Source organism: Hemitrygon akajei, chromosome 3 (genome assembly GCF_048418815.1).
Source record: "Hemitrygon akajei chromosome 3, sHemAka1.3, whole genome shotgun sequence".
In the NCBI taxonomy this organism is placed as follows: Eukaryota; Metazoa; Chordata; class Chondrichthyes; order Myliobatiformes; family Dasyatidae; genus Hemitrygon; species Hemitrygon akajei.
In genome coordinates this window covers 47,008,247-47,034,253 of record NC_133126.1, presented here as the reverse complement: position 1 = coordinate 47,034,253, position 26,007 = coordinate 47,008,247, and the positions used below count along the sequence as shown (strand labels likewise).

The 26,007-nt window shown below is 39.3% G+C and overlaps 1 protein-coding gene across 4 annotated transcripts in view; it reads right to left on the bottom strand.

Annotated features, from left to right (window-relative positions):
- Positions 1 to 26,007, bottom strand: part of inf2 (inverted formin 2) — a 91,033-nt gene that overhangs the window by 7,931 nt on the left and 57,095 nt on the right. For all 4 annotated transcript variants that reach the window (XM_073039778.1, XM_073039777.1, XM_073039780.1 and 1 more), the window contains exons 8-20: positions 24,048 to 24,890; positions 22,132 to 22,277; positions 21,918 to 21,979; positions 21,340 to 21,442; positions 21,171 to 21,256; positions 19,114 to 19,214; positions 17,999 to 18,069; positions 14,926 to 15,033; positions 14,769 to 14,839; positions 14,021 to 14,141; positions 13,770 to 13,934; positions 8,419 to 8,521; positions 1,327 to 1,491 (exon numbers count right to left, since the gene is read on the bottom strand). In XM_073039778.1, the coding sequence (XP_072895879.1) occupies positions 1,327 to 1,491; positions 8,419 to 8,521; positions 13,770 to 13,934; positions 14,021 to 14,141; positions 14,769 to 14,839; positions 14,926 to 15,033; positions 17,999 to 18,069; positions 19,114 to 19,214; positions 21,171 to 21,256; positions 21,340 to 21,442; positions 21,918 to 21,979; positions 22,132 to 22,277; positions 24,048 to 24,890 (2,145 nt within the window). The remainder of the gene's footprint in view (positions 1 to 1,326; positions 1,492 to 8,418; positions 8,522 to 13,769; positions 13,935 to 14,020; positions 14,142 to 14,768; positions 14,840 to 14,925; positions 15,034 to 17,998; positions 18,070 to 19,113; positions 19,215 to 21,170; positions 21,257 to 21,339; positions 21,443 to 21,917; positions 21,980 to 22,131; positions 22,278 to 24,047; positions 24,891 to 26,007) is intronic.

Genomic DNA, 26,007 nt, shown 5'->3' with positions numbered 1-26,007 from the left:
TCTAAGGTTTGTTAAGTTAATTATACATCATTATTCATCCCTTGCGTAGCAGGGATTTCATTACGCCTGTGTTAATAATGATGAAATGTTTCCTTATATGGTTGCTACTGTTTAGCTACTATCCTACTTTCTTTCCCAGCCCACTTGCCCATTCGTTGGTGCAAATGAATCAAAGATTAAAGTTCTCTGTGATATTTCAGCATCTTTCATACAAGCACCTATTTTTTAAAAAAGTTCTATTCTCTACATTATAACACGTTAGGAGTCATTTCAACTGCTTCTATGAGTCACATAGCCTTGCCATTTCTTATCCCTATCTTAACTCAATATACCTCTGATCAAACAAGATCATTCCTTTCTACTAAAGTCATTATTTTAGACTCCATTTTAATGTCTGCCTATCCTTCCAAAAGATTAAGCACTCAGAATATCGGGATCCCATCCTAGTCACCGTTCAACAATGGCTCTGTGATTGCTATCAGACCACATACCTGTCTTTCTCACTCTGTGCTATCTATCTTATGACAAATGTTATGTGTATGCAGATAAAGAGCATTTAACTTGACCCTTTTACTATTTCCCTATAATTTTACCCCATTTGTATAGAATTGTGGTATTCAGAGATATTTATTATCTTCTTCTGAGCATCTACTCTTTATTGTTCAATTTTGGGGCATTGTTTCCATTAGCAAAAGAAAATCATAAACTAAACTATTAAGCAAAGAAAATATAACAAAACTAAACCTGCCAAAGTAACAAATGTCAATTCTGATATGAAACCTGTGGTTGAGTTGATTTTGCTCTGTTTTTCCACATCAAAATGGCAAAAAATATTTTGATTTTTTCAGGATCAAAAAACAAATACATCAAATTGGCTGCAGATTTTAAATGACTGAAAAATTACTTAATTCAATTGCTATAAAACAAATATATCCAAGATTTAAAGGTAAGATTTTTTAAAAAAAAGTGTCAGATCTGCAAATATATCCAAGGCATATTTTCCACAAAGTCTGTTTATATTTTGCATACTGTATATGCACACATCCACCTATTGCAGTTAGCAATTTTAGAGCATATGTACTGTTGCATATTAACCAGTGTTGAACTAACTTATAAAAAATCTTTTATGATGATGCATTCCTGTATGGTCTTCACCTATTGAAAGAATTGAAAATAGCAGTATAATACAATATGAATTAGATAACTGCTACCTAAATAAAAATATAAATCAGGCCACATAGTTTCTCAACTGGAATTCTGCTAATATAAATTAAAGCAAGGAGGATTAGAGTTTGAAGCAATGCCCATGGAACCATTTATTCTTACCCAGCAGTATTTTCCTGCCACACGTTTCAATAGTAGAATGTTTCGGAGCAGATGATTTTTCACAATTGCTCCTAGCTGTCTTCTTCAGCTTAAAACCTTTTCTTATATCTGACAGAAGAGCATCTATAATGCATTCTTCCTCTTGCATTATTGGTAACTTTTGAACTGAAAAACATGGAGTAGAGCTTGTGAAATTTAAAGAAGAACTAGGGCATAAACCATATCAAAATATTGAATTGAATTGAATTAACCTTATTTCTTACATTCCTCACATACATGAGTAAAAATCTTTATGTTACATCTCCTTCTAAATGTGCAATGTGCCATCATAGTAATTTATAATAATTAAAACAGGTAATGTAATATAGAGTACACTCAAATCAGCATGAGTTCATCAGTCTGATGGCCTGGTGGAAGAAGTTGGCCTGGAGCCTATTGGTCCAGGCTTTTATGCTGCAGTACCACTTCCTGGATGGTAGCAGCTGGAATAGATTATGGTTGGGATGGCTTGGGTCCCTGATGATCCTACGGGCCTTTTTTTTGACACACCTGTCTTTGTAAATATCCTGAGTCATGGGAAGTTCACAACTACAGATGCGCTGGGCTGTCCGCACCACTCTCCTCAGAGCCCTGTGATTAAGGGAAGTACAGTTCCCATACCAGGCAGTGATGCAGCCAGTCAGGATGCTCTCAATTGTGCCCCTGTAGAAAGTTCTTAGGATTTGGGGGCCCATACCAAACTTCCTCAACCATATGAGGTGAAAGGCGCTGCTGTGCCTTTTTCACCACCCAGCTGGTGTGCACAGACCATGCGAGGTCCTCTGTGATGTGGATGCCGAGGAACTTGAAACTGTTTACACTCTTAATACCAGATCCATTGCTGTCAATAGGGGTTAGCCTGTCTCCATTCCTCCTGTAATCCACAACCAGCTCCTTTGTTTTTGTGACATTGAGGCAGAGGTTGTTTTCTTGACATGACTGTGTCAGAGAGATGACTTCTTCCCTATAGGCCACCTCGTTATAGTTTGAGATAGGTCCAATCAATGTAGTGTTGTTGGTAAATTTAATTAGCAGATTGGAGCTGTGGGTGGCGATGCAGTCTTAACTATACAGGGAGTAAAGGATGGGATCTTAATATAACATAGAAACAATGAAAGTCTGGCAAAACTTGATAAGAGGCAGAGATATTACAGCAAGGCTGCAAATGTATTAACCCATTTAGCTACATTTTCATCCGGGTCATATATATCAAAGAACAGCAGAAGTCCCAGTATAGATCCCTGCAGAACACCACTAATCCCAGACATCTTGGTAGAATAAGTCCTTTAGACTACTACCCCATCTTCTATGGGCAAGCCAGTTCTGAATCCAAACGACCAATTCACCATAGATCCCATGCATCTTAATCTTATGGATAAACACCCTTCTATGCCTCTTCACAATTTTAAAGATTTCTAAAAGGCTGCTCATCATATTCCTGCATTCCAAAGAATAATGATCTAACCTGGCCGACCTCTCCCTATGACACAGCTCTTCGAGTCCTGGTAACATGTTCATAAACCTTTTCTGTACTCTTTTCAGTTAATCTATGTCTTTCCTATAATAGGGTAACCAAAACATACACAGTACTCCAAGTGATGCCTCAACAATAACTTGTACAACTGCAACATAGTGTCTCAACTCATTTACCCAGTGCCCTGACTACTGAAGGCTGGCATGCTAAACAACTTGTTTCACTACCCTGTCTACCTGTGACATTGGTTTCAATGAACTGTGAATTTGTCCTCCTCAGTCCTTCTGTTTGATTATCCTCCTTAGTACCCTACCAGTCATAACCTAAGCCCCATGCTGGTTTGACTTTCCAAAGTGCATCACCACACACCTTTCTTGAAATCCATTTGCCATTTCTCAGCTCATTTACCTAGGTAATCAAGATCCTCCTGTAATAATCTATGGTAATTTTCTTCACTATCAACACCTCCTTATTTCCATAAGACTATACAGTAAGACATAGGAGCAGAATTAGATCATTTGGCTCATTGAGTCTGCTCACCATTCCATCATGGTTGATTTATTATCCTTCTTGACTCCTTTACCCTGCCTTCTCCCTATAACTTTGGAACTCTTACTAATCTAGAACTCATCAGGCTCTGCTTTAAATATACCCAATGACTTGGCCTCCATAGCCTTCTGTGGCAATGAATTCCACAGATTCAATAACCTCGGTTTAAAGAAATTATTTCTCATTTCTGTTCTAAATGGACATTCCTCTATTTTGAGGCTATGCCCTCTGGTCCTAGACTCCCCCACTATAGCAAAAATCCTGAGTGTAAGCCCAGATCCAATAAATGCCTCCCACACATTCCTCTGGATCCTCTTCAATGTCAGCACATCCATTCTTAGATATGCTCACAATACTCCAAGTGTGGTCTGACCAATGCCTCAAAGTCTCAGCATTATATCCTTGCTTTTTATTCTAGTCCTCCTGAAATGAATGCTAACATTGCATTTGCCTTCCTCACCACTAACTCAGCTTGCAAGTTAATCGGTAGTGTATCCTGCATGAGGAATCCAAAATCCCTTTCCACTTCAGATTTTTTAAATTCAAATGTTCATTTATTATAAAAGTATACAACTCTGAATTTATTTTTCTTCGTCAGATAGCCACAAAACCAAGTAAGAAAAGAGCAGCAGCATGATCATCAACCCCCAAATCACCCTCCATGCACAAAAAAACATGAAACAAAAACTGAGTAGGCACACTGACCCCCAAATCCTCCTCCCCCTCACACAAAAGAAAACAAGATCGAATGAAAAAACACAGAATATGAAAAACTTGATGCTTTCCAAAAGCTCCAGCACATCCTCTTTCCTAATATCTACATGCTCAAGCTTTTCAGTCTGCTGCAAGTCATCACTACAATCACCAAGATCCTTTTCCATAGTGAATACTAAAGTATTCATTAAGTACCTCTGCTATTTCCTCCGGTTCCATACACACTTTCCCACTGTCACACTTGAGAGGTCCTATTCTTTCATATCTTGTCCTCTTGCTCTTCACATACTTGTAGAATGCCTTGGGGTTTTCCTTAATCCTGCCCACCAAGGCCTTCTCATGGCTCTTTCTGGCTATCCCAATTTCCTTCTTAAGCTCCTTCCTGTTAGCCTTATAGTCTTCTAGATCACTAATATTACCTAGCTCTCTGAACCTTTTGTAAGCTTTTCTTCTTGACTAGATTTATTACAGCCGTTGTACACCACTGTTCGTGTACCCTACCATAACTTCCCTGTCTCATTGGAATGTACCTATACAGAACTCTACACAAATATCCCCTGAATACTTGCTACATTTCTTCCGTACTTTTCCCTGAGAACATCTGTTTCCAATTTAAGCCTGCAATTTCTTGCCTGATAACCTCATAATTCCCCTTACTCCAATTAAACACTTTTCTAACTTGTCTGTTCCTATCTCTCTCCAACGCTATTGTAAAGGAGATAGAATTATGATCACTATCTCCAAAATGCTCTCCCACTAAGAGATCTGACACCTGACCATGTTCATTTCCCAATACCAAATCATGTACAGCCTCTCCTCTTGTAGGTTTATCTACATATTGTGTCAAGAAACCTTCCTGCACACACCCCATCTGAACCCCTTGCTCTAGGGAGATGTCAATCGATATTTGGGAAATTAAATCTTCCATCACGACAACTCTGTTATTATTACACCTTTCCAGGATCTTGACTGGAAGCCTGTTGATACCCAGCCTTTTTTGTATCTTTATTCTTACTTTCCTACACTATGTTCCATCTGCCACTTTGCCCATTCTCCCAATCTTAGTCCTTCTGCTGACTTCCTGCTTGCTCCACACTACCTGTCCCTCCACCTATTTCTGTATTGTCAGCAAACTTGGCCACAAAGCCAATTACATCATCCAAATCATTGACATACAATGTGAAAAGTGTCTCCAACACTGAACACTGAGGCACACCTCTAGTCACTGGCAGCCAACTAGAAATAGCCCCCTTTATTCCCATTCTTTGCCTCTTGCCAGTCAGTCAATCTTCTATACATGCTAGTTTCTTTTCTGTAATACCATGGGCTCATATCTTATTAAGCAGCCTCATGCATGTCACCTTGTCAATGGTCCTCTGAAAATTCAAGTAAACAACATCCATTGACCATGCTTTGTCTATCCCATCTGTTATTTCCTCAGAGAATTCCAACAGATTCAATATATAACTCAATATAGAAGTTTGCTGATGACACCACAATTGTAGGCCGTATCTTGGGTAATGATGAGTCGGGGTACAGAGAGGAAATTAAGAACCTGGTGGCATGGTGCGAAGACAATAACCTATCCCTCAACGTCAGTAAGACGAAGGAATTGGTTATTGACTTCAGAAGGAGTAGCAGACCACACGACCCCGTCTACATCTGTGGTGCGTAGGTGGAACAGGTCAAAAGCTTTAAGTTCCTTGGGGTGAATATCACAAATGACCTGACTTGGTCTAACCAAGCAGAGTCCACTGCCAAGAAGGCCCACCAGTGCCTTTACTTCCTGAGAAAGCTGAAGAAATTTGGCCTGTCCCCTAAAACACTCACTAATTTTTATAGATGCACCATAGAAAGCATTCTTCTAGGGTGCATCACAACCTGGTATAGAAGTTGTCCTGTCCAAGACCGGAAGAAGCTGCAGAAGATCGTGAACATAGCCCAGCACATCACACAAACAAATCTTCCATCCTTGGACTCACTTTACACCGCACGCTGTCGGAGCAGTGCTGCCAGGATAATCAAGGACACGACCCACCCAGCCAACACAACTTTTGTCCCTCTTCCCTCCGGGAGAAGGTTCAGGAGCTTGAAGATTCATACAGCCAGATTTGGGAACAGCTTCTTTCTACGAGTCTGTGGTGGCCAGTGCTATCATGTTTGCTGTTGTGTGCTGGGGCAGCAAGCTGAGGGTAGCAGACACCAACAGAATCAACAAACTCATTTGTAAGGCCAGTGATGTTGTGGGGGTGGAACTGGACTCTCTGACAGTGGTGTCTGAAAAGAGGATGCTGTCCAAGTTGCATGCCATCTTGGACAATGTCTCCCATCCACTCCATAATGTACTGGTCAGGCACAGGAGTACGTTCAGCCAGAGACTCATTCCACCGAGATGCAACACTGAGGGTCATAGGAAGTCATTCCTGCCTGTGGCAATCAAACTTTACAACTCCTCCCTTGGAGTGTTAGACACCCTGAGCCAACAAGCTGGTCCTGGACTAATTTCCACTTGGCATTATTTACTTATTATTATTTAATTATTTATGGTTTTATATTGCTATATTTCTACACTATTCTTGGTTGGTGCAACTGTAACGAAACACAGTTTCCCTCGGTATCAATAAAGTATGTCTGTCTGTCTGTCTGTTTCCAATTGTGATAAGACTGCTGAATGGACCCGGATCTGGGCCGTACCTTCCAAATATCTGGACTTGACTTGCACTACCTTACTTTCCCTTTTCTATTTTCTAATTATGATTTATAATTTAAATTTTTATTATGTTTACTTCAATTTGTACTCCAGGGAGCACGAAGCACAGAATCAAATATTGCTGTGATGATTGTACACTCTAGTATCAATTATTTGGTGACAATAAAGATTTCCCCTGAAGAAAACCATGCGTAGTTTGACCTACTTTATCATGTGCCTGAAATACCAGACTCCATCATCTTCCCAACCATTGAGGTCAATCTAACTTGCCTTTACTTTTCTTTCTTCTGCTTCCTTCCCTTCTCAAAGAGTGGAGTGATATTTGCAGTTTCCAGACTTCTGAAAACCATTCAGGAATCTAGTGAGTCTTGTAAGATCATTTTTAATGCTTTCACAATCTCTTCAGCTAACTCTGCCCTGGGGAGTAGTCTATTCGGTCCAAGTCACTTACCTGATGGCATGAATATCGATTATTTTTTGCTGGAAAAAAAATCCCACTCTAGCCCCTTAACTCTTCTCACCTGCCTATCACCCCCACTCCCCCACTCCCCCAGGTCCTCTCCTCTTACCTTTTCTTCTATGTTCCACTCTCCTCTCCTATCAGATTCCTTCCTCTCCAGCCCTTTACTTTCCCTACCCCTCTTCCCACTTTTTCATTCTATCATCTTCCCCTTCCTTTCCAGCCCTGAAGGGTTTTGACCTGAAATGTCAACAGATTATTGATTTTTTTAAATGCTGCCTGACCTGCTGGGTTCCTTCAGCGGTTTGTGTGTGTTGTGTTGGATTTCCAGCATCTGCAGAGTTTCTCATGTTTATGATCCACTGCCCTACCCTTAACTATCCTTTTGTCTATCTCTTCAAAGAACTCTAGAAGACTCACCCAACGTGATTTCCCATGCACAGAACAATACTGAATCCTAATCAGATTCTTTCCATCCAAATGCTGTTAGTTCTTGTCCCTCTGAATTCCCTGTAGTAACTACCACACTGTTTATGTCCAGCTGACCAGCCTGTAGTTCCCTGCTTGTCTTTGCTACCCATCTTAAATGACAAACAAAATGACTGACTGGAGATTTATTGTCCTTAATGTGTAAATATCTCTTCCCAATTTATATGCATTTCCTCCAAAGCATCTCTACTTGCTTCCTTTGTGACTGAGAAAATCATGGTTACTCAAGAAAACCCTAAGGAGAAATATTCATTAAATATTCCACCCATCATCTGCGACTTGAGACTTAGGCAACCTTGCTGATCTCTAAGGGGACTTATTCTCTCCCTACCCACCATAGCTAGTGAATGTCTTGGGACTTTCCTTAATCTTACATCCCAGATCCATCTCATACCCCCTCTTTGTTCTTCTGATGTCCCTCTTAAGAATATTCTTGTTCTTCTTATAGTCACCAAACCTTCTTAACTTAGTGTATGCATTTTTCTTTTTCTTGACCAGTGCCTCAATATTCCTCATCAGCCAACTTTCCCTAAACTTCTTGGGCTTACCCTTCACCTTAACAGGAACGTAGTGTCACGATAAAATGTAATTTGAAAATACAATATATAGACCCTGACATTGACAAATTCAGAAATATTTACTCAATTCATTACTTACCAACTTGTCCATTTTCTCCCTTTTGCCTTTTGGCTTCCTCTTCTTGAAGCTTTTGTTTCCTCTTCTCAGCTTTTGCAATCTGTTCTTTCCTGAGCCTATTTTCCTTTAATAATAGGAAAGAAGAATTATTTTCCAGTGGCCCAGTTGGCTGAAACAATCACCTGCAGTTCAGGATGAGTGGATGTTTTTAGGTGTGAGGCCAAATTACCTCTCTATGACATCTAGATAGCTCTGAGCAGGAGCATGCAGTGTACTCCATTGTTCCATTAGAGGTGCCCTCCTCAACTTGGGAAACTCTTATAGGGCCAATTACCTTTCTGATCTCACTGACATTGTACAGATGGTGATGAGAAGGCATATAGGAGTGAGGCAGATTGGTTAGTTGAGTGGTGTCGCAACAACAACAACAACCTCACACTCAACATCAGCAAGACCAAGGAATTGATTACGGACTTCAATAAAAGGAATTTGGGAGAACTTGCTCCAGTCTTCATTGAGGGGTTAGCAATGGAAAGGGAGAGCAGCTTTAAGTTCCAGGGTGTCAACATCTCAGGGGATTTGTCCTGGGCCCAACACACTGATGCAGTCACAAAGAAGGCACCCCAGTGGCTCTACTTCATTAGGAGTTTGAAGATCTTGGTATGTCATCAAAACCGCTCAAGTTTCTTTAGATGTGTGGTGGAGAGCATTCTGACTCATTCCATCATAGCTTGGTGTGGAGGCTTCAACGCTCAGGATTGCAAGAGGCTGCAGACTCAGCCAACTCCATTGTGAGCATCGAGTACACCTCCAAGAGGCGGTGTCTCAGGAAGGCAGCATCCATCTTTAAGGACCCTCTCCACCCAGGACATGACCTCTTCTTCATTTTACCAACCAGGAATCAGGAACAGAAGAGTGAAGATGCACACTCAGTGATAGAAAAACAAATTCTTGCCCCCCCTCCCCACCCCATCTCCATCAGATTTCCAAATGATCCATAAACACTACCTCATTTGCCCTTTTTTGGACTACTTATTTTGTAATTTATGGTCATTTTATCTCTTTGTGCTGTACTGCTACTCCAAAGCAACAGATTGTGCATCCTACCATTAAATGCTTTAATTAAAGCAATCTTGACCAAAGCGACGGTGAGCCCGGTGAGATTATATTTGCATGTAATTAAATATACTTTGCATTCACTTAGATGCTATTGAATATATGTAAAGGTTTGTTTAATTACATGCAAAACTAATCTCAGAAAAGTGACCATCAGACAATTACGAGCCACATTGTTGCTCTTTTAATGCTCAGTGTCTAATGAGTGACTGAATTATGCACGACAGGAAGCTACAAATTCCAGTCCCTGGTGGCAATTAGGCTGATGGATTTACTAACCATGAGTTTGGAAAGGGAGAAATTGAAAGCCAGCCAGCTTCCACTCTAGACTGAATTGCTAATATCTTTGCTGAAAACATGCTGACAAAGTTACAGCCTGGAACTTCCCCAAAAGAGTCTGCACTTCCAGAAACTTCCAATCAAGAGTTTGTGGAAATTAGGAACTTCAGATAGTGGCTTGCTGCTGTAACAGAAGCTAGTGCTGGAGTGCGAACATTTTGTCGTAAGTAGATTGCCTGCAATTTCCGAGTTTTGCTTTTATTTACTTTTAATTTTTTAAATAGTTTTTGCAAGTTTGCAAGTATTTCTGAACGTCCAAGACTATGTTGATTTGGTAAAAGCCGGCTTCCTTTTACCAATATTCTTTCTGGTGGACTTGTTTGAAATAAGAGTGGGTTTCGTGGGCTTGCGAATCAGGATAGATCAAGCATAGTTAGTACGCACAGTGTAGTAGCATTCATTAATAATGGCCAATCCAAAGCACGTAGTAAACTATCACCCTGTTTTTATGATAGGCAACTATATTTGCATTTATTGCTTTCATATCCCGTTGGGAACATGTCATCATCAAACGGTCTTGACTTGTTTTCAAGTGATGATTTGAGACATTGAGAAATAACTTTAAAATATTTAAATAACTTTAAAAAGTACTTTAAAACCCTGTATGTGTTCAAAGTACAATAAAACACCTGGATTTTGCTAACAAGGTCAGGGATCCCATAAAACCAATCCTATCAGCTTAGGAGGTTTCCCACTCTGTAAATTAATTTCCCTGGAGTTCTTATCCAACAAAATAAGTTCTAACTCATAGTCATTTTCCTGGATAAAAATGGCATTAGGGGATAAGGTGAGCGAGCAGGTAAGTGGACATGAGGCTAGGTTTAGATCAGCCATGTGATCTCCTGGACCAGTTTTCGATAGCCTGGATGGGTCGGAGAGGAATTTTCCAGATTTTTTCTCCTCAATTGGCAAGTCGGTTTTTTTCCCCCGGGTGATCACATGGGTTTGGGCGGGATGAATAATAAAATAAAATGGGCGGCATGGTGCCCTGTTGGTTGGCACTGTTGCCTTGTGGAATTCGGTGAAAACTAGAGTTAAGATTGGATCAGCCATGATCTTGTTGAATGGCGAAGCAGGCTTGAGGGGCCGATTGGCCTACTCCTGCTCCTATCTCTTATGTTATGTTATTGCCTTCCATCTCTTGCCTGCAACTTTAAAATCAGAGTCTCATTGAATTATCAGCTTTATTTCTTTATTTTATTCTATTTAGAGATACAGTGTGGAATAGGCCATTCTGGCCCTTCCAACTGCACCACCTAGCAACCTCAATTTAACCCTATCAGGGGACAATTTACAATGACCAATTAACCTACCCAGTTTCATAGTAGGTTTACTATTGTCATATAGTGAAAAATGTTGTTTGGCATGCTTCCATACAGATCATTGGTACAAAGAAAAAAGCAATTTTGATATTACTTGAAAAACTGTAATGGAACCCTTCTTCAATATTGCTTTCATGTATTTTGCTCAAACGTTAATCTTCCTTTTCTTCCTATCTTTATTCTCAAAGGCACACAGCACTGGGAGAAATACAAGGACTTTTAACTTTCCCCTCCTAGCTCCTTAAAATATAAGATCTCAGTAAGAGAGAAATGCAAGTTAGTTTTCAGCAGGGAAAAAAGGCAGACATTTTTCAAATATCTTAAACAAGAAAGAGCATGCCATTTAATATTTTAAGAAATCAATATTGTTTGGAAGGGAGCCACATACCCAGAAGGAGTGTGCCTCAAGCTTGCGTTGTATATCTATTTATCTGAATTTTGACACAGACCTGAAACATTGACCATTTTATTTCCACAGACACTGCTTGATCTGCTAAGTTTTTCCAGTATTTCCTATTTCTACTTCAAACTGTTTATCCTAGTGAAATGTTTTTGTCACTGTAAGCTAAGTAAATGAAGGCCCTTACTTTAAAAAAGAGAGTTGGGCAAAAAGGGGAAGAAGCTACAATACTTTACAGCCAATTACCTCATGGCCTTCCTGTAATGTCAAACTTCCTGGAGTCTTTAATCGAGGGTCACTGACTGAAGTCCCTCTGAATTTTTGTCAACGCATCCAGGTGAGCACACGGGGAGATAGTATACTCGACCACGGCTACTCTCCCTTCCACAATGCTTACAAAGCACTTTTCTGTTCACCATTTGGGAAGTCTGACCACTCCTCTGTCCTACTTCTGTCCATATACAAAACCATCCGCTGTTGATCCAACCAATCAGTCTCCATGGTACAGGACTGCTTTGATGCATCGACAGGAATGTCTTTCATGATGAGGATGTCCCCAAGCTGAGAGAAGTTATGATGAGTTTCATCTGGAAGTGCATCAAGGACGTTGTCCCACAAAAATCTGTCAGGGTCTATCCAAACCAGGAACCCTGGATCAACAGTTCTGTGTTCGAGACAGAGCTTTTGCCACTGGTAACCACCAGGAACCCAGGAAATGCAGTTACGATCTACGCAAAGTCATCAAGGCAGCGAAGTGACAACACAGGGACAAGATCCAGGCACAACTCTCCACCAATGACTGCATACCCATGACTGTGTTGCCACCCACAGCTCCAATCTGCTAATTAAATTTGCCGATGATACTACATTGATTCGCCTTACCTCAAATAATAACAAGGCAGCCTACAGAGAAGTCATCACCCTGACACAGTAGTTCAAGAAAACAATCTCTCCCTTAATGTTGCAAAAACAAAGGAGCTAGTTGTGGACCTCAGGAGGAACGGAGATAGGCTCACTCCTATTGACATCAATGGATCTAGGGTTGAGAGGGTGAACTGCTTAAAGTTTCTTGGTATAGACATCACCGACGATCTCACTTGGTCTGTATATACCTGCTGTGTGGTGATAAAAGCACAACAGCACCTCTTTCACCTCAGATGGTTGAAGAAGTTCGGCATGAGTCCCCAAATCCTGAGGACATTCTACAGGGGCAGGATTGAGAGCATCCTGAATGGCTGCATCACTGCCTGGTAAGAGAACCGTACTTCCCTCAGTTGCAGGACTCTGCGGACAGCCCGGCACATCTGTGGATGTAAACTTCCCACTGTTCAGAACAGTTACAGTGAGAGATGCATAAAAAGGGCCCAAAGGATCATTGGAGACCAAAGTCACGCCAATCACAAACTGTTCTAACTGCTACCATCTGGAAAATGGTACTGTAGCATTAACGCCAGGACCACTAGGCTCTGGGACAGCTTCTTCCACCAGACCATGAGACTGATTAATTCACACAGACACAATTGTATCTCTAAGCTATATCGACTGTTCTGTTGTTTATCTTACTGTACATACTATTTATGACAAATTACTATAATTTGCACATTCAGACAGAGGCATAATGTAAAAATTTTTACTCCTCACGTATGTGAAGAATGTAAGAAATAAAGTCAATTCAATTCTTTCCAGAGAATGCATGGGGTCACACCACGTCACCCAATACTGGCTCAAGCCAAGGGGCAGGTACTAATTGTATGAAACCTTCATCTCAAGACTGTTGTGTTCTGCTCTGGATTTGCAACCAACTCCACCAGCAGAGTGGGAGGCTAATATTTTGGCATCAGACTTCCAGTTCTTTCCCAAGCTACATATTGTAAGGCTGAACTCCTCAGCCGGCCTGTGATTTCCTGTGCCATTTATGGCTAACAATCAGGACATTGCAGTCCAACAACTGCCCACAGGTCACATCTTTTAATGTTTCAGCACATTTGTGAGACAGCATACCAGCGAAGTGCTGCAAAATATCCATTAACTAGTGCTTCAGGTTTTACCTATTGTAAGAATCACTCAGTATTCTGTATGACTATATTAGAGCTCATCGCAAGTCAGTTTATACGGCTTTAAATCGAGTGATATACAGAGATGTTACAGTTAGTTTGCAAAAATGAGATTCATTCAGTATGGTCATGAGTAATTACCTTCATTGCTTTCAGGAAATAATCTCTGAATGTTTTGATTGTTTTGAAAAGCTCTTCCAATGAAAATTTTCCAATGTCATCACAGAAGTACAGAGCCAGTTTCTTTCTCTCTGTCTCAATCTCTTCTAGAATTTGCTTCAGTTCAGTTGTTGCAGACAGACTTTCCTGAAGTAATAAGTTATATATATATATTTGTAAAAATCAATTTTACAATAGGCTGTCAAATTACTTGGGGTTGATATTTTACTTACTTGGATGGGTTTGTCAAACAATGATTTTACATCATCAATGGACGATTTGAGAATGCCACCAGTTTTCTTGAGGCGTTCCAACAGATTGATTGTATCAGTTTGAAGTGATTCCACACTAATGCTGTCAGTAAATATTATAAAGATAGGGCAGGTCTTTAAGGATTAATCAAACATAGTAAGGTGGGGTTATTTAAGGATGAGGAAGTGGGAAAGATGCAGAATGGATTTGTGGAGCTCATACCACAACAGCATAACAATCTTGACAGAACAATCTCAGCAACTGATTGAAAATAGATAATCATCCATTAATCTTATCATACCAGCAATATTGTTCCCTGAGAATAACTGAGATTCTATTCTTTGGAGAATATAAACTTTGGAATTCTATGTTCTTTTAATCAGCCAGAGCATCTTGGCATGCTTCCCTTCCATTATAGGCTTGCTACAAGTATCAGTGGCTTTGTGATTTTTCTTTCTTACCCAGTCCCCAGATGCAGGAGTTACATAAGGAATGAATTGTTTTATTCCTTGAAAACTACAGTCCACAATTTTCCAATAAATATTTCTTTCCAAACTGTTGGAGAAACAATAGTGAGATGATATTTGAATAACATCAGGAATTTATTGTGTCTTGCTAGCCAGTACTGGGTACTCCTTTTCACTTTTTGTTCAGTAAAAATATAGTTCTCACTATTTGGCAGAAGATCAGCATTGTTACAAATAAACAGTTTTCAAATGCATTTCTTACCCTCCTGCTTGTGAAATGCTTTCCAGGTCAGCTGGAAGATTCAGAAGGTCCGGATGGAAATTTTCAGCTTCCTTTTCATTTAAAATTTAAAAAATGGTTAGGTATTTAAAAAATCCAAATAACAACAAAATAAAATGCAACAACTGTAAGGCATCACCTCTATCATATGATGCAGCAATGTGATCCGGGATTGGTTGGCTTTTGTCTCAGTCAGTTTTAGTAGGGTATTTATTTTAAATCCCTTTGCATCTCCTGTGTGACTGCCCTGATGGAGTACAAGAAAGAGGAGATAGATTAACATTAATACAAATGAATATCAGATGCATTAACAATAAACACAGGTTACATTGTTCTTTTCCTAATATTGGACACAGTCTAGGACAAACCATGTTTCACAAATCATGTTTCACTTTGTTCTCATTAGTTTATTGAAAATATACTGTGTTGGAGGAGTAAAATTTGTGGCAATGCATCTCTGTAATGTACCATTTTCGACAATGGCCTGCTTGTAACTTTAGTAACAAGAGGCCAGCATGTTACATCATTTCACAGTGAAGCCTCTAAAATTTATGATTTGAACACATCATTAAATACAGAAAACCAGTAGTTATAGGATGATTTCTGTCTCTCCACTGGTTGTGCTGCACCCAGTACTTTCAGGGAGAATCAATGATCATAAAATCAGCAAGGCATCAAGTCATAAAGCACAGAAATGGCCCTACAGTCCTCCATGTTCACGCCAACCTTTCAGCCCAACTACAGTATTTCCATTCATCCATAATTTTTAGGCCTTGCCAATTTAACTGTCTAAATTTCTCTTAAATGTAGTAATTGCATCTGATTCCAGTACCTCCTCTGGTAGCATGTTCTAGATATCCACTTTAACACTGAGATCACCATAATATAGAAATAATGTCCGGATTCTTGGCCCGGAACATTGAGTGTTTATTGCCCTCCATTGACACTGCCTGACTTGCAGAGTTCCTCTAATTTTGTATGTGTTACTGTAGAAATGATGAGGTAGAGACAGAAAGTGTGCAGAAGAAATTCACCAGAAAGTTGGCAAAATGGAGGGCTTTAGTTAGAGTGAGAGAGTAGAAAGGCTAAGATGCAAGAGATTGTGAAAACCTTAACGAGTTTTATAAAATGGTGAGGGGCATATTAAAGGGGATCTGAGAGAAAAGATGTTCCACATGGAGTGTTGTTGGTATGTGGTACAAGCTGCCAGAGGTGGTGAAAGAGGTAGGTATAATTGCAGCAGTTAAGAAGCATTTGGACAGGTACAGGGATAGGAAAGGAAATGAGGAAAATGAGACTAGAGTAGGCAGGCATTACGATGGGCATGCACAAAAGGGCCCATTTTGGTGTGTAGGATTCTTTTATACTATGATGTTCTCTGTGTAAAAATAACTTATCCATAAGATCACCTCTAAAACTCCTTCCTCTTATCTTAAAACTATGCCCTCTTGTTTTTGATATCCCTTTCATGGGAAAATATTTTGACCATCTATTCTTTCTATGCCACATATTCATAAAGTCTTCTGTAAAGTCTCCCCTTTGCCTCCATGGTTCTGGGGAAAAAAACTAGTCCAGCTTATCTCCACATAACTAGTGTCCTCTAATCCAGGCAATATTGTGGTGAATCTTTTTTTCACCCTTGCTAACTTAATCATATCCTTCCTATTGTATGACATCCTGACCTGTGTACAATACTCCTGGTGTGGCCTTACCAGAGTTTTGATAGGTTGCAGCATAAAGTATCATCTCTCTTATCCTATGCACCAAATTATGAAAAAAAGGTAGGAAATATGCCTTCTTCACCATCCTGTTCACCTGTGTGGCCTATTTCCGAAACCGTGGACTTGGAACTTTCCTGCTGTCTCTGTTCACTAATATTCCTTAGTGCCCTACCCATTTACTGTACATGTCCTACCAATATTTGGCTTTACAGATGCATCACCTCAAATTTGTTGGGATCAAATTTGATCTGTCAGTGCTCTGCACAACTTTTCAACTGATCTATGTCCTGTTATAGCCTTAGAGCAGGGCATTGAGCAGTTGTGAACCTTCCTTGTTATTCACTATACTATCAACTTCTGTGTCATTCACGTATTTATTAATCATAACTCCTACATCTGCACCCAAGCCATTAATTTATATAACAAATAGTAAAGATCTCAACATCAGTCCCTGTTGTACATCACTAATGTCAGACTTCCAATCAGAAAACCATCACTTCATGACTACGTTCTTCCTCGTATCATCAAGCTAAATTAAGATTCAATTAGTCAGCTTACCCTGGTTCCTATGTGCTTTAACTTTGCCAGATGGCTTATTAAAGTTCATATAGACAACATCTACCACTTTACAATCAATCTCCTTGTTCACTTCAAAAAACTCAATGAAATTAGTGAAACATGATATTCCAAAGTTATGATGACTATCTCTAAGCAATTGTTGCGTTTCCAAGTGTACGTACTTCTTGTTCCTTAGAACTTTCTCCAAGAATTTGCTGACTGCTGATGCAAGGGCGTCTTTCCATTTAATCAATTCATACAATTACATAGCATGAAAACAGGCCCTTTGGCCCCAACTCATTCATACCAACTAAAATGCTAATCCCATTTGACTGCATCAGGCCCATATCCTCTGTTATTTTCTCTATACATGTACCTGTTCAAATGTATTTTAAGATTTGTAAAAATACCAGCATCTACCACTTCCTCTGGCAGTTGATCTACATACCCACTACCTTCTGTGAGAAAAATTTACCTCGCAGATCTTCTTTAAATTGAGCCTGACACCTATACCCTCAGAGAGAGAACACTGTTCTCCCACATTCCTTCCAGTGCTGGGAAGTCTGATGTTAGACCCCTCAGCTCTGGGCAAGGACTGTTACTATCTAACTTTTCTGTACTTGTAATCTTATCAACCTTAATAAATCATCCTTCCACCTCCTTCACTCCAGTCTATCCAGTCTATTCAATAATTATCTGGATCATCTCTGCTGCCCTGACTAAATCAAAGAACAACTTCAGCTATCCTCCATTCTTCTGTTACCTTGCCTATGACTACTAACAAAGCTGCGAAAATCTGTGTTAGGGTTTAGCAATCTCGTTTTATATCCCAAATCATTCTGGAATAGATTTCATCTGACCCTGGGGAATTATCAATCCTTATGAATTTTAGATATCAAAACCAGTATATTCTGTAGTTCATCGAATACATACATAGTTCAGAAAGTTTCCAACTTTAAGAATGAGTTCACAGAAGAGTGGCAGTCTCGTAGCAGAATGTAGATCTACATGAAAGCAGAAAACAGCGTCACGGACCTGAAACTTTTACTATTTCTTTCTGCACAGATGCTGTCTGAGCTGACAAGCATCCGCAGAATTTTCTGCTTGTAGGTTATATGGACACACACACACACACACCCCCCCCCCCCCCCACCTTACACCAATTCTCATTCATAATTTAATTTTGAAACCCTCCCCATGTTTTCAAATCCTCCATGGCTTCCCTGTTCCTTATTGCTGTCATCTCCTTCAGTTCCACGATCTGTAGTTCCTCCTTGTAAGGGTGCACATGCACATTCCTGAGTCCCATTCTGTTCAATAGTTAGTTGGTAGCTGTGCTTGGGCCTCGATCCCTAGGATTCCGCCCAACCCACCCCCAAATCTTTCTACCCCTCTCATTTCAGTTACAATTTAAAATCCAGGCCATTCTTTATAAGTTTCCTCCACTAATACCTGCTTGTATTGCTCAATCTCTGCTTTTGTTTTACAATTGTTTTTACTGCTTTGCAACAGTTCAGTTATATGTTATTCATACACATATCTATGAACGTACAAAAGACACTCTTATCAATAGTATTTATATTTGCTTTTAAAAGTGAGCAGGCTAGTATTAAACCTTCATCATTACATTTTTTTTTTACTTTGAATTATCAATGTAAAAAGCAAATAAATGAAAATACTATTATAATTAAATAAAAAGGAGCCAAGTCAGAAAGTTACATAGAAACAGACACTGAGTTGAGCAATATTTGAGACAGAGTACAGGATTTTATCTCAGCATTAAAGACTCATTTATGGATTTTTTTCAGAGGAAGTATTGTGATATACATGTCAATATTGTGGATGGGCAACATATAATTACAGAAATATATTAAGAAGTGAGCACTACTTGTCAGATTAAATTGCATCAAATCACATAAATGATGCCACTAGTTTCCCAATTTCGGACCAATCACAATGTTGCTCAACAGTCTGTGAGTTCTGCAGTTTTATTTTGTAACCTGAGTTATTTTGTAACCATATTTACTGATGTAATCCAACTGATTTACCTTGACAAGCAGTTTTAATTAATTTTGCTTTTGGAAGGAGCATTTCCAGGGAAGCAGCTGCCTCTTCGCACAGAAACATGCAATCAATCCTTAGCTGATAGCTGTGGTTAAATCAAGGAACAAAAGAAGAGCACTGAGTGTTAATCTGGGTAGGAACAGTCAAAACTTTACATGTCTCAAAGAATTATGTAACCAGAAGTAATCTTCCCTTTTTGAAAGCTGCCAAAACAATGACTTAAACAAAAACAAAGAGACGAACTGGATAGTAAAACAGGTGTTACTAAATTAACATTTTCTTTGTTAGAATTTATTTTTTAATTTGAAAAATAACTGTTTGATAAGGAACCAAAAAGAAAAGCAAAACATGTTAAAAAAACACCAGGAATACCATTATTTCATATATTTGTGAATCATGGAAATATTACAAAAATTAATATAATTGGTGCCTATATGGAATATGAAATACAATATTTGAATTTTGCCCTATTTGCCTAATTCTTCAGGAGTTAAATGGATTGAACAAATATCAAAATTATTACAGGAATTTATATATAGAAACAATATTTTACTTTGGAGACCAAAATGCCATTAATCTCACTTCCAAAATACTTCTTTGTATCTTAAAGAAATAAAACACATATTCACTTTTGTCATTATATAACACATTTAATTTGCTATATGTTAGTGTTATATCTCCGATAACACAATATTTTTCTGTAGTAAATGGAAATGAAATTACATTAAATGATTTGGAATGCAGAAAAAATGTACACCTTAGATCCATACGGAATGTGGACATAATTTAGACAAAATAGTTAGCAATATAATTGTGCTACAACTTTACATGAAAGTTCCAGTTGACGTCTTGGTGGTATTGGGCTGCCTGACATTGGGGTTATCTTGTTGCGTTGCTTTTCCTTTGATATTGTTAGTACGTTACATATTTAGTGCAAGAGAAGTACAAGAAATATTTATAATAAATACATTTTCATAAAGTTTTTAATGATTAGGGTTCTGACAGTGCAACTTGGGAAATATTTTTTCCATTCATTATTTATTGCTCTTTCTATTCAGGTATAGTATTTCACTATAGATAACAAAAGTTAAAACCCTCAGTGTGAAAATTGGAACACAGTCGAGGTTTGAGTAAGGATTTATTGCAAGTCAAACAAAATCCAAATGTATTTCTTTTCCACATCTGGCGGTTTATATATGATAAGTTCTTCTCTTCTATACCTGCCCCTGTCCCTTTTTCTCTTTTTCTTGATAACTTCATGAATTCCTCTTCTTATACAGTTCTATTTACTGGCAAACTTTGTAGAGTTAAATCTTACATTCAGTAGCCCCTTTATTAGGTACAGGTACACCTGCTCGTCAATATAAATACATAATCAGCCAATCATGTGGCAGCAACTCAATGCATAAAAGAATGCAGACATGGTCATGTAGTTCACTTGTTGTTCAGACTAAACATCAGAATGGGGAAGAAATATGATTTAAGAGACTTTGGCTGTGAATGACTGTTGGTGCCAGACGCCGTGGTGGGAGTATCTCAGAAATTGCTGATCTCATGGGACTTTCACACACAATATTCTCCAGAGTTTATAGAGAATGGTGCGGAAAACAAACAAAAAGCGTAAAGTGAGTGGCAGATTTGTGGGCAAAACACCTTGTTAATGAGAGGGGCCAGCGGAAATGCCCTGAATGGTTCAAGCTGACAGGAAGGTGATAGTAGCTCAAATAATTACAACAGTGATGTGCAGAAGAGCATCTCTGAACACACAACACATTGAACCTTGAAGTGAATGGACTACAGCAGCAGAAAATGACAAACATATATACAGTGGCCACTTTATTAGGTACAGGAGGCTAGGAGATCCTTTCAAATTAAATATTTTGCATGATTATGGAATACCAGTTTTTAATGACAATATTGAGTTGCAACATCATTTCTAGATAAGTATAGCTGGATAAGCAAGTAGCAAATTGATGTATTTGGAAAGAGATTCATAACAGAAGCATTAACTTGTGCACACAAGTGGCATCATGATACATACCAGGGAATATCAAGCAGCACAAGGTAGAAATGATCAGCACTTGCTAATTTCTCCTTCTGTCCTTTGTATGCCTTTATATTTTCTATCTGCACATGGAACAAGAGTTTGGTCAGATTAAAATGGACCTTCTAGAACATTAGAGCTGGCATTTACTGCTTTGTCAACTAACCTCATGATTCTCTGGGAGTAACTTCTGGAGTTGCTTCAAACACTCTACATCGAATTTTGATCGGTCTCCAGTTCTGATCATGTTAGCCACTTCTTCATTAGAACTAAAACAATATTGCAATTGGAACTTGAGATTATATCAAAACTCCAAGTGTCAAACTTCTGGTAGGCATTTGTTATCACTAATGGACTGACTGTGCTGGTTTTGTCAATAGTTTTACAGGGAATCACTAGCATTCATCTGTTCTCTGGTAAATAAAACATGGACACATGCAGACTTAATATACAAGGAGGTATGACAGCAAAGTTACATGGGTAAATCTAAAATGCATCTATGCTTTATCAGCAACTGATTGCAAAGGAAGAGGACAAGCCAGTTAAGAATGTAGTTTAATTACTTAATATTGGAAACGTTGCCAGTGGAATTAACTGCATGCGAATAACAGTTGCATTTAATGATTAGATCAAAGGTTAGCTTTACTTGTCACATGTACATCAAAAGATTGAAATATACAGTGAAAGGTGTTGTTTGTGTCAAATCAGTGGGAATTGTGCAAGGCAGCCCAAAATGTAACTTACCATTTGAATTGCTTTAAAAATATGTTCAAATTAAGGCTTTTCTTTGAGTCCAGAAATGTGATCTGTCAGAAATGAAAAGGTATAACTAGAGAGCTGTGCTTAAATCATTCTCCTGGTTCTTCCTTAATTCCCTCAACAAGTTTTATGGATTTATTTCACTTTCTTAAACTCACTTCTACCATTCTTGTTTTTTGATTTTCAGCATTTTACTTACCTCCGTTGGTTCCTTTTTTGACTCATTTTGCTGTTTCTTTTTTGATTCTGATATGGGAAAGCAGAAGAGTTTTTCAATACTGGAATAGTCTGGATCCAAAGATGATGCAGCTACTTGATGGATAAGTGACCACAAAGAATTGCTCGCTGGGGAAAAAAAAAACAAACAGATTTCCAAAAGGGAGAAAGAAATAAAGATTTTCCTATACAAGTTGGGCCGAATCAAAAGACTGATTAAAAAAAAATATTGCATGTTCTCTTAATGCACGTGTCTCTATTCTCTGCAAAATTCCTGGACACAACAGCAAGACACTTTCATATCGATTACAAAAAAAAACTATCTTGAAACTGCTGCCAAGTGAATGCAAGGATAACATGTCCATCACTGATACCAACTCACCAACACCAACTGCTGTCCTCCAATTGTAATCTCTACTCTTCGAGTTTTAGTTGCCTCACAGGTGTAACCTTTCTTAGACATGATGCATAGAGCAGATTCATCATCAGCAATCATCATGTACCCAGGGGATCTTTGCAAACTGGGGTTGATGCAGAATGAACTGATATAGAATTATGATCTATCAAATTATTTTAACACTTTCACTACAGTCTTGCATTTTTCTTAAACCTTTAACATTAGTCTGTTTCTTTTTAGAAAATCACAACTGAACTACTACACTTTCTCTTGCCATCTCTATTTCTTTGGCCAATTAGTGTCCTTGAGCACTCTGCTAATAGGAGCATCTCTTTCTGTTTATTTGCTTTAAATCTCTTCCAATTTTGGATACCATTAGATGTCTTTTCAACCTTCTCTGGTCCTAAGCAAACCATGGATTCTCCCATTTTTACTTTGTATTTGTAATCACTGGAAGTATTCCATCAAATCTTTCCTGAACTCTCTGAAGGACTTCTCATCCTTTCTAGATGAAAGTAATCAGAAAATGCTCCAGTTGAGTTCTGGGTTTTAAGACTGTAAGATCAACATTGAAGGGAAAATCAACATTGAAGAGAGAATTTCTTTGACGCAGACACAGAATGGGAAATGGGACAGGTTATGGCCTGTTGAATGCAATGTAAAGGACTTAGAACTGTGAAATTTTACATTGCCTTTCTGACCTAGTATATGGGGGAATTTTCCAGACAGTCAAGATTTGGTTTTATTCTGATTAATTCTCTAAACAAAATACTAGCGAGTGGCCATGTCCATAGTTCATTTACATTCAAAGATGAAACTGTGTAGGCACAAATCTAAACCCTAGAGAAACAAACTTCTAAGTTTGAGCATTAAGCCAGTTATAGTCTTGGTTAAGTTGGGGACTGGGTAGATAAGTGGCCAGAATATTACAAAATATTCTGCAAGAAACAGAACACCAATACATACATCTACACTGACTGGAACAACTGCAAACTAAATATATGATGGGAGGATAAGAGAACTCAAAGTGGGCTTTCATAAAGAGTCAAACCATGATAGATTAATGTAAAATGCTGCTGGATCTTGTAATGCAGAGGATCTGTGCTACTGATTAAAAATGAATACTAATCCCCAGTACTGAAACTGCAACCAAGAATGCATATGAGCAACTTGTTATGGTCTTGCACCTTGTTGTCTCCCTATACTGTGCTTTCTCTTAGCTGTTGCACTTTATTCTGCTTTTTGATATTGTTTTACTTTATGCATCAGTGCACCATGTAATGAATGGATCATTGTGAACAGAATGCAAGACAAGCTTTTCACTGTATCATGGTAATTCCATTTTCAACTTGCCCATCAGCACCACAGTTAGCTGAAACATGTAGATACTTTTCATTGCATTCCTGTCCATTGAACTTCAAATTTTACCAGAAGATATCTACCATCCTTCAAGACTGCATAACAAGTTATTTATAGAAAGCTTGTTCTCAGACTTACAGTACCTGTGGCCATTTTTGGGGAGATTTTTTGCCAGTTGAGCTTTTTCATCCGTAATGTTGGTCGCTGGAGAGGTGGACCACAAGAATACAGTTGAGTTGCTGATCGGGTGGCCACAATGGGTGCATCATTAAATGTGCCCAGTGGAGGTGGTGGGGGTGGAACACTGCCAGGGAACAGAGGGGGAGGAGGGGGTGGACCGCCAGTGCCAGGGAGAGGAGGCGGAGGAGGAGGGGGTGGACCACCAGTGCCGGGGAGAGGAGGCGGAGGAGGAGGGGGTGGACCACCAGTGCCAGGGAGAGGAGGCGGAGGAGGAGGGGGTGGACCACCAGTGCCGGGGAGAGGAGGCGGAGGAGGAGGGGCTGGACCACCAGTGCCAGGGAGAGGAGGCGGAGGAGGAGGGGGTGGACCACCAGTGCCAGGGAGAGGAGGCGGAGGAGGAGGGGGTGGACCACCAGTGCCAGGGAGAGGAGGCGGAGGAGGAGGGGGTGGATCACCAGTGCCAGGGAGAGGAGGCGGAGAGCCAACAGTGCCCGGGAGAGGAGGGGCAGGGGGTATTTTGGCAGTGTGCAGATCACTGGTCGGAGATGTCATTGTGTCATCTGCCACAGCTGGCAGTGGAGGAGGTGACGATGGCGCAGAAAGCAGCATCTCGTCAGCTGATGGTGGCAATGATGAGCTAGACTTCTGCTTTACTTCTGCTGCTGAGGTAGGCAATGATGGTTCTGTTTGTATAGCTTTCTCAACAGCTTTTTTATTTGCCTTTTGTTTCACTGGCTGATCTTTTTTTAATTTCTTAGTCAATACAAGCCTTTCCATGACTAGGCCGATGTCTTCATCTTCATTTGCTGTGAGGAAAAGTATTTCATGAATCAATGTTTGCCTCAGAATTTTACCTACTTATAATTGCTTAAATAAATTATTTAATGATGGCTCAATAATTTGCTTTTCATTAAACAAAAGTATCTTTGCAGGCCTTCCCCCACCTCTTGCTTGCTGAAAGTACTGGCTTGTGTCCACTTACAGTGGCTGTCAGATCTCTGTGAGCACTGTATATGAAAGGACATAAACTCTGGAGCTACTCTCCAAACACGTGTTGGCCAATAGAAGACAGTGCGAACAATGGAACCAGAATACAGAAGAATTCGAAGTCATAGATTGGCACAGCATTAAAACAGGCCCTTTGGCCCACATCATCCATATCAACTCTTCTGGATAAGATCATTGTTCTGCTTCAATTCCTACTTCTTACATCGATCCATTAAATAAGTTGACCAAAAAGCAATGGTAGAAACCTTCCTGGTCTGAATGTACAAACCAGATACTACATTTACCCTTCCGTCATGAGCAGCAGTAGGTCAATTGACCCATCAAGCCTGTTATACCTTTCAATAAGATCATGATTGACCCAACACCACAATCATACACTCTCCCCACATACCAATTAACCCCTCTTGTAGTTCAAATGTCTTTCAACCTGTCTTGATTACTTTGAAAGACACCAACTCTACAGCTATCTGGAGTCGAGAATTCCATGGATTCATGATTCTCTGAGAGAAGAAACTTCTCAGTATCTATCTTAAATGGACAAACCCTTCTGAAGTTATTTCCCCTATGTCTTAATATTTCCACTAAGGGGAAAATACAGAAAATCGTGTGCATTTCAAAATGATCACTTTTTTTTCCTCAAACTCCAAGCAGTATGGATACAGACTGCTCAATAGTTCATCAAATATCAACACAGTAATTCTTCCCTCCACTGTCTCCAATGTAAGCTGTTCTTTAAATATGAAAACCAAAACTATTTGTACTCCAGATGCAATCTCACCATTGCTCTGTAAATGTTTTAATTAAAATATCCCTATTTTTATATTCCATGCTCCTTGAAATAAAAGCCATCAGCCTTTCCAAATACTTGCAGCAGCATGTTAACTTTTGGAATTTTGTGTACCATGACCCCAGATC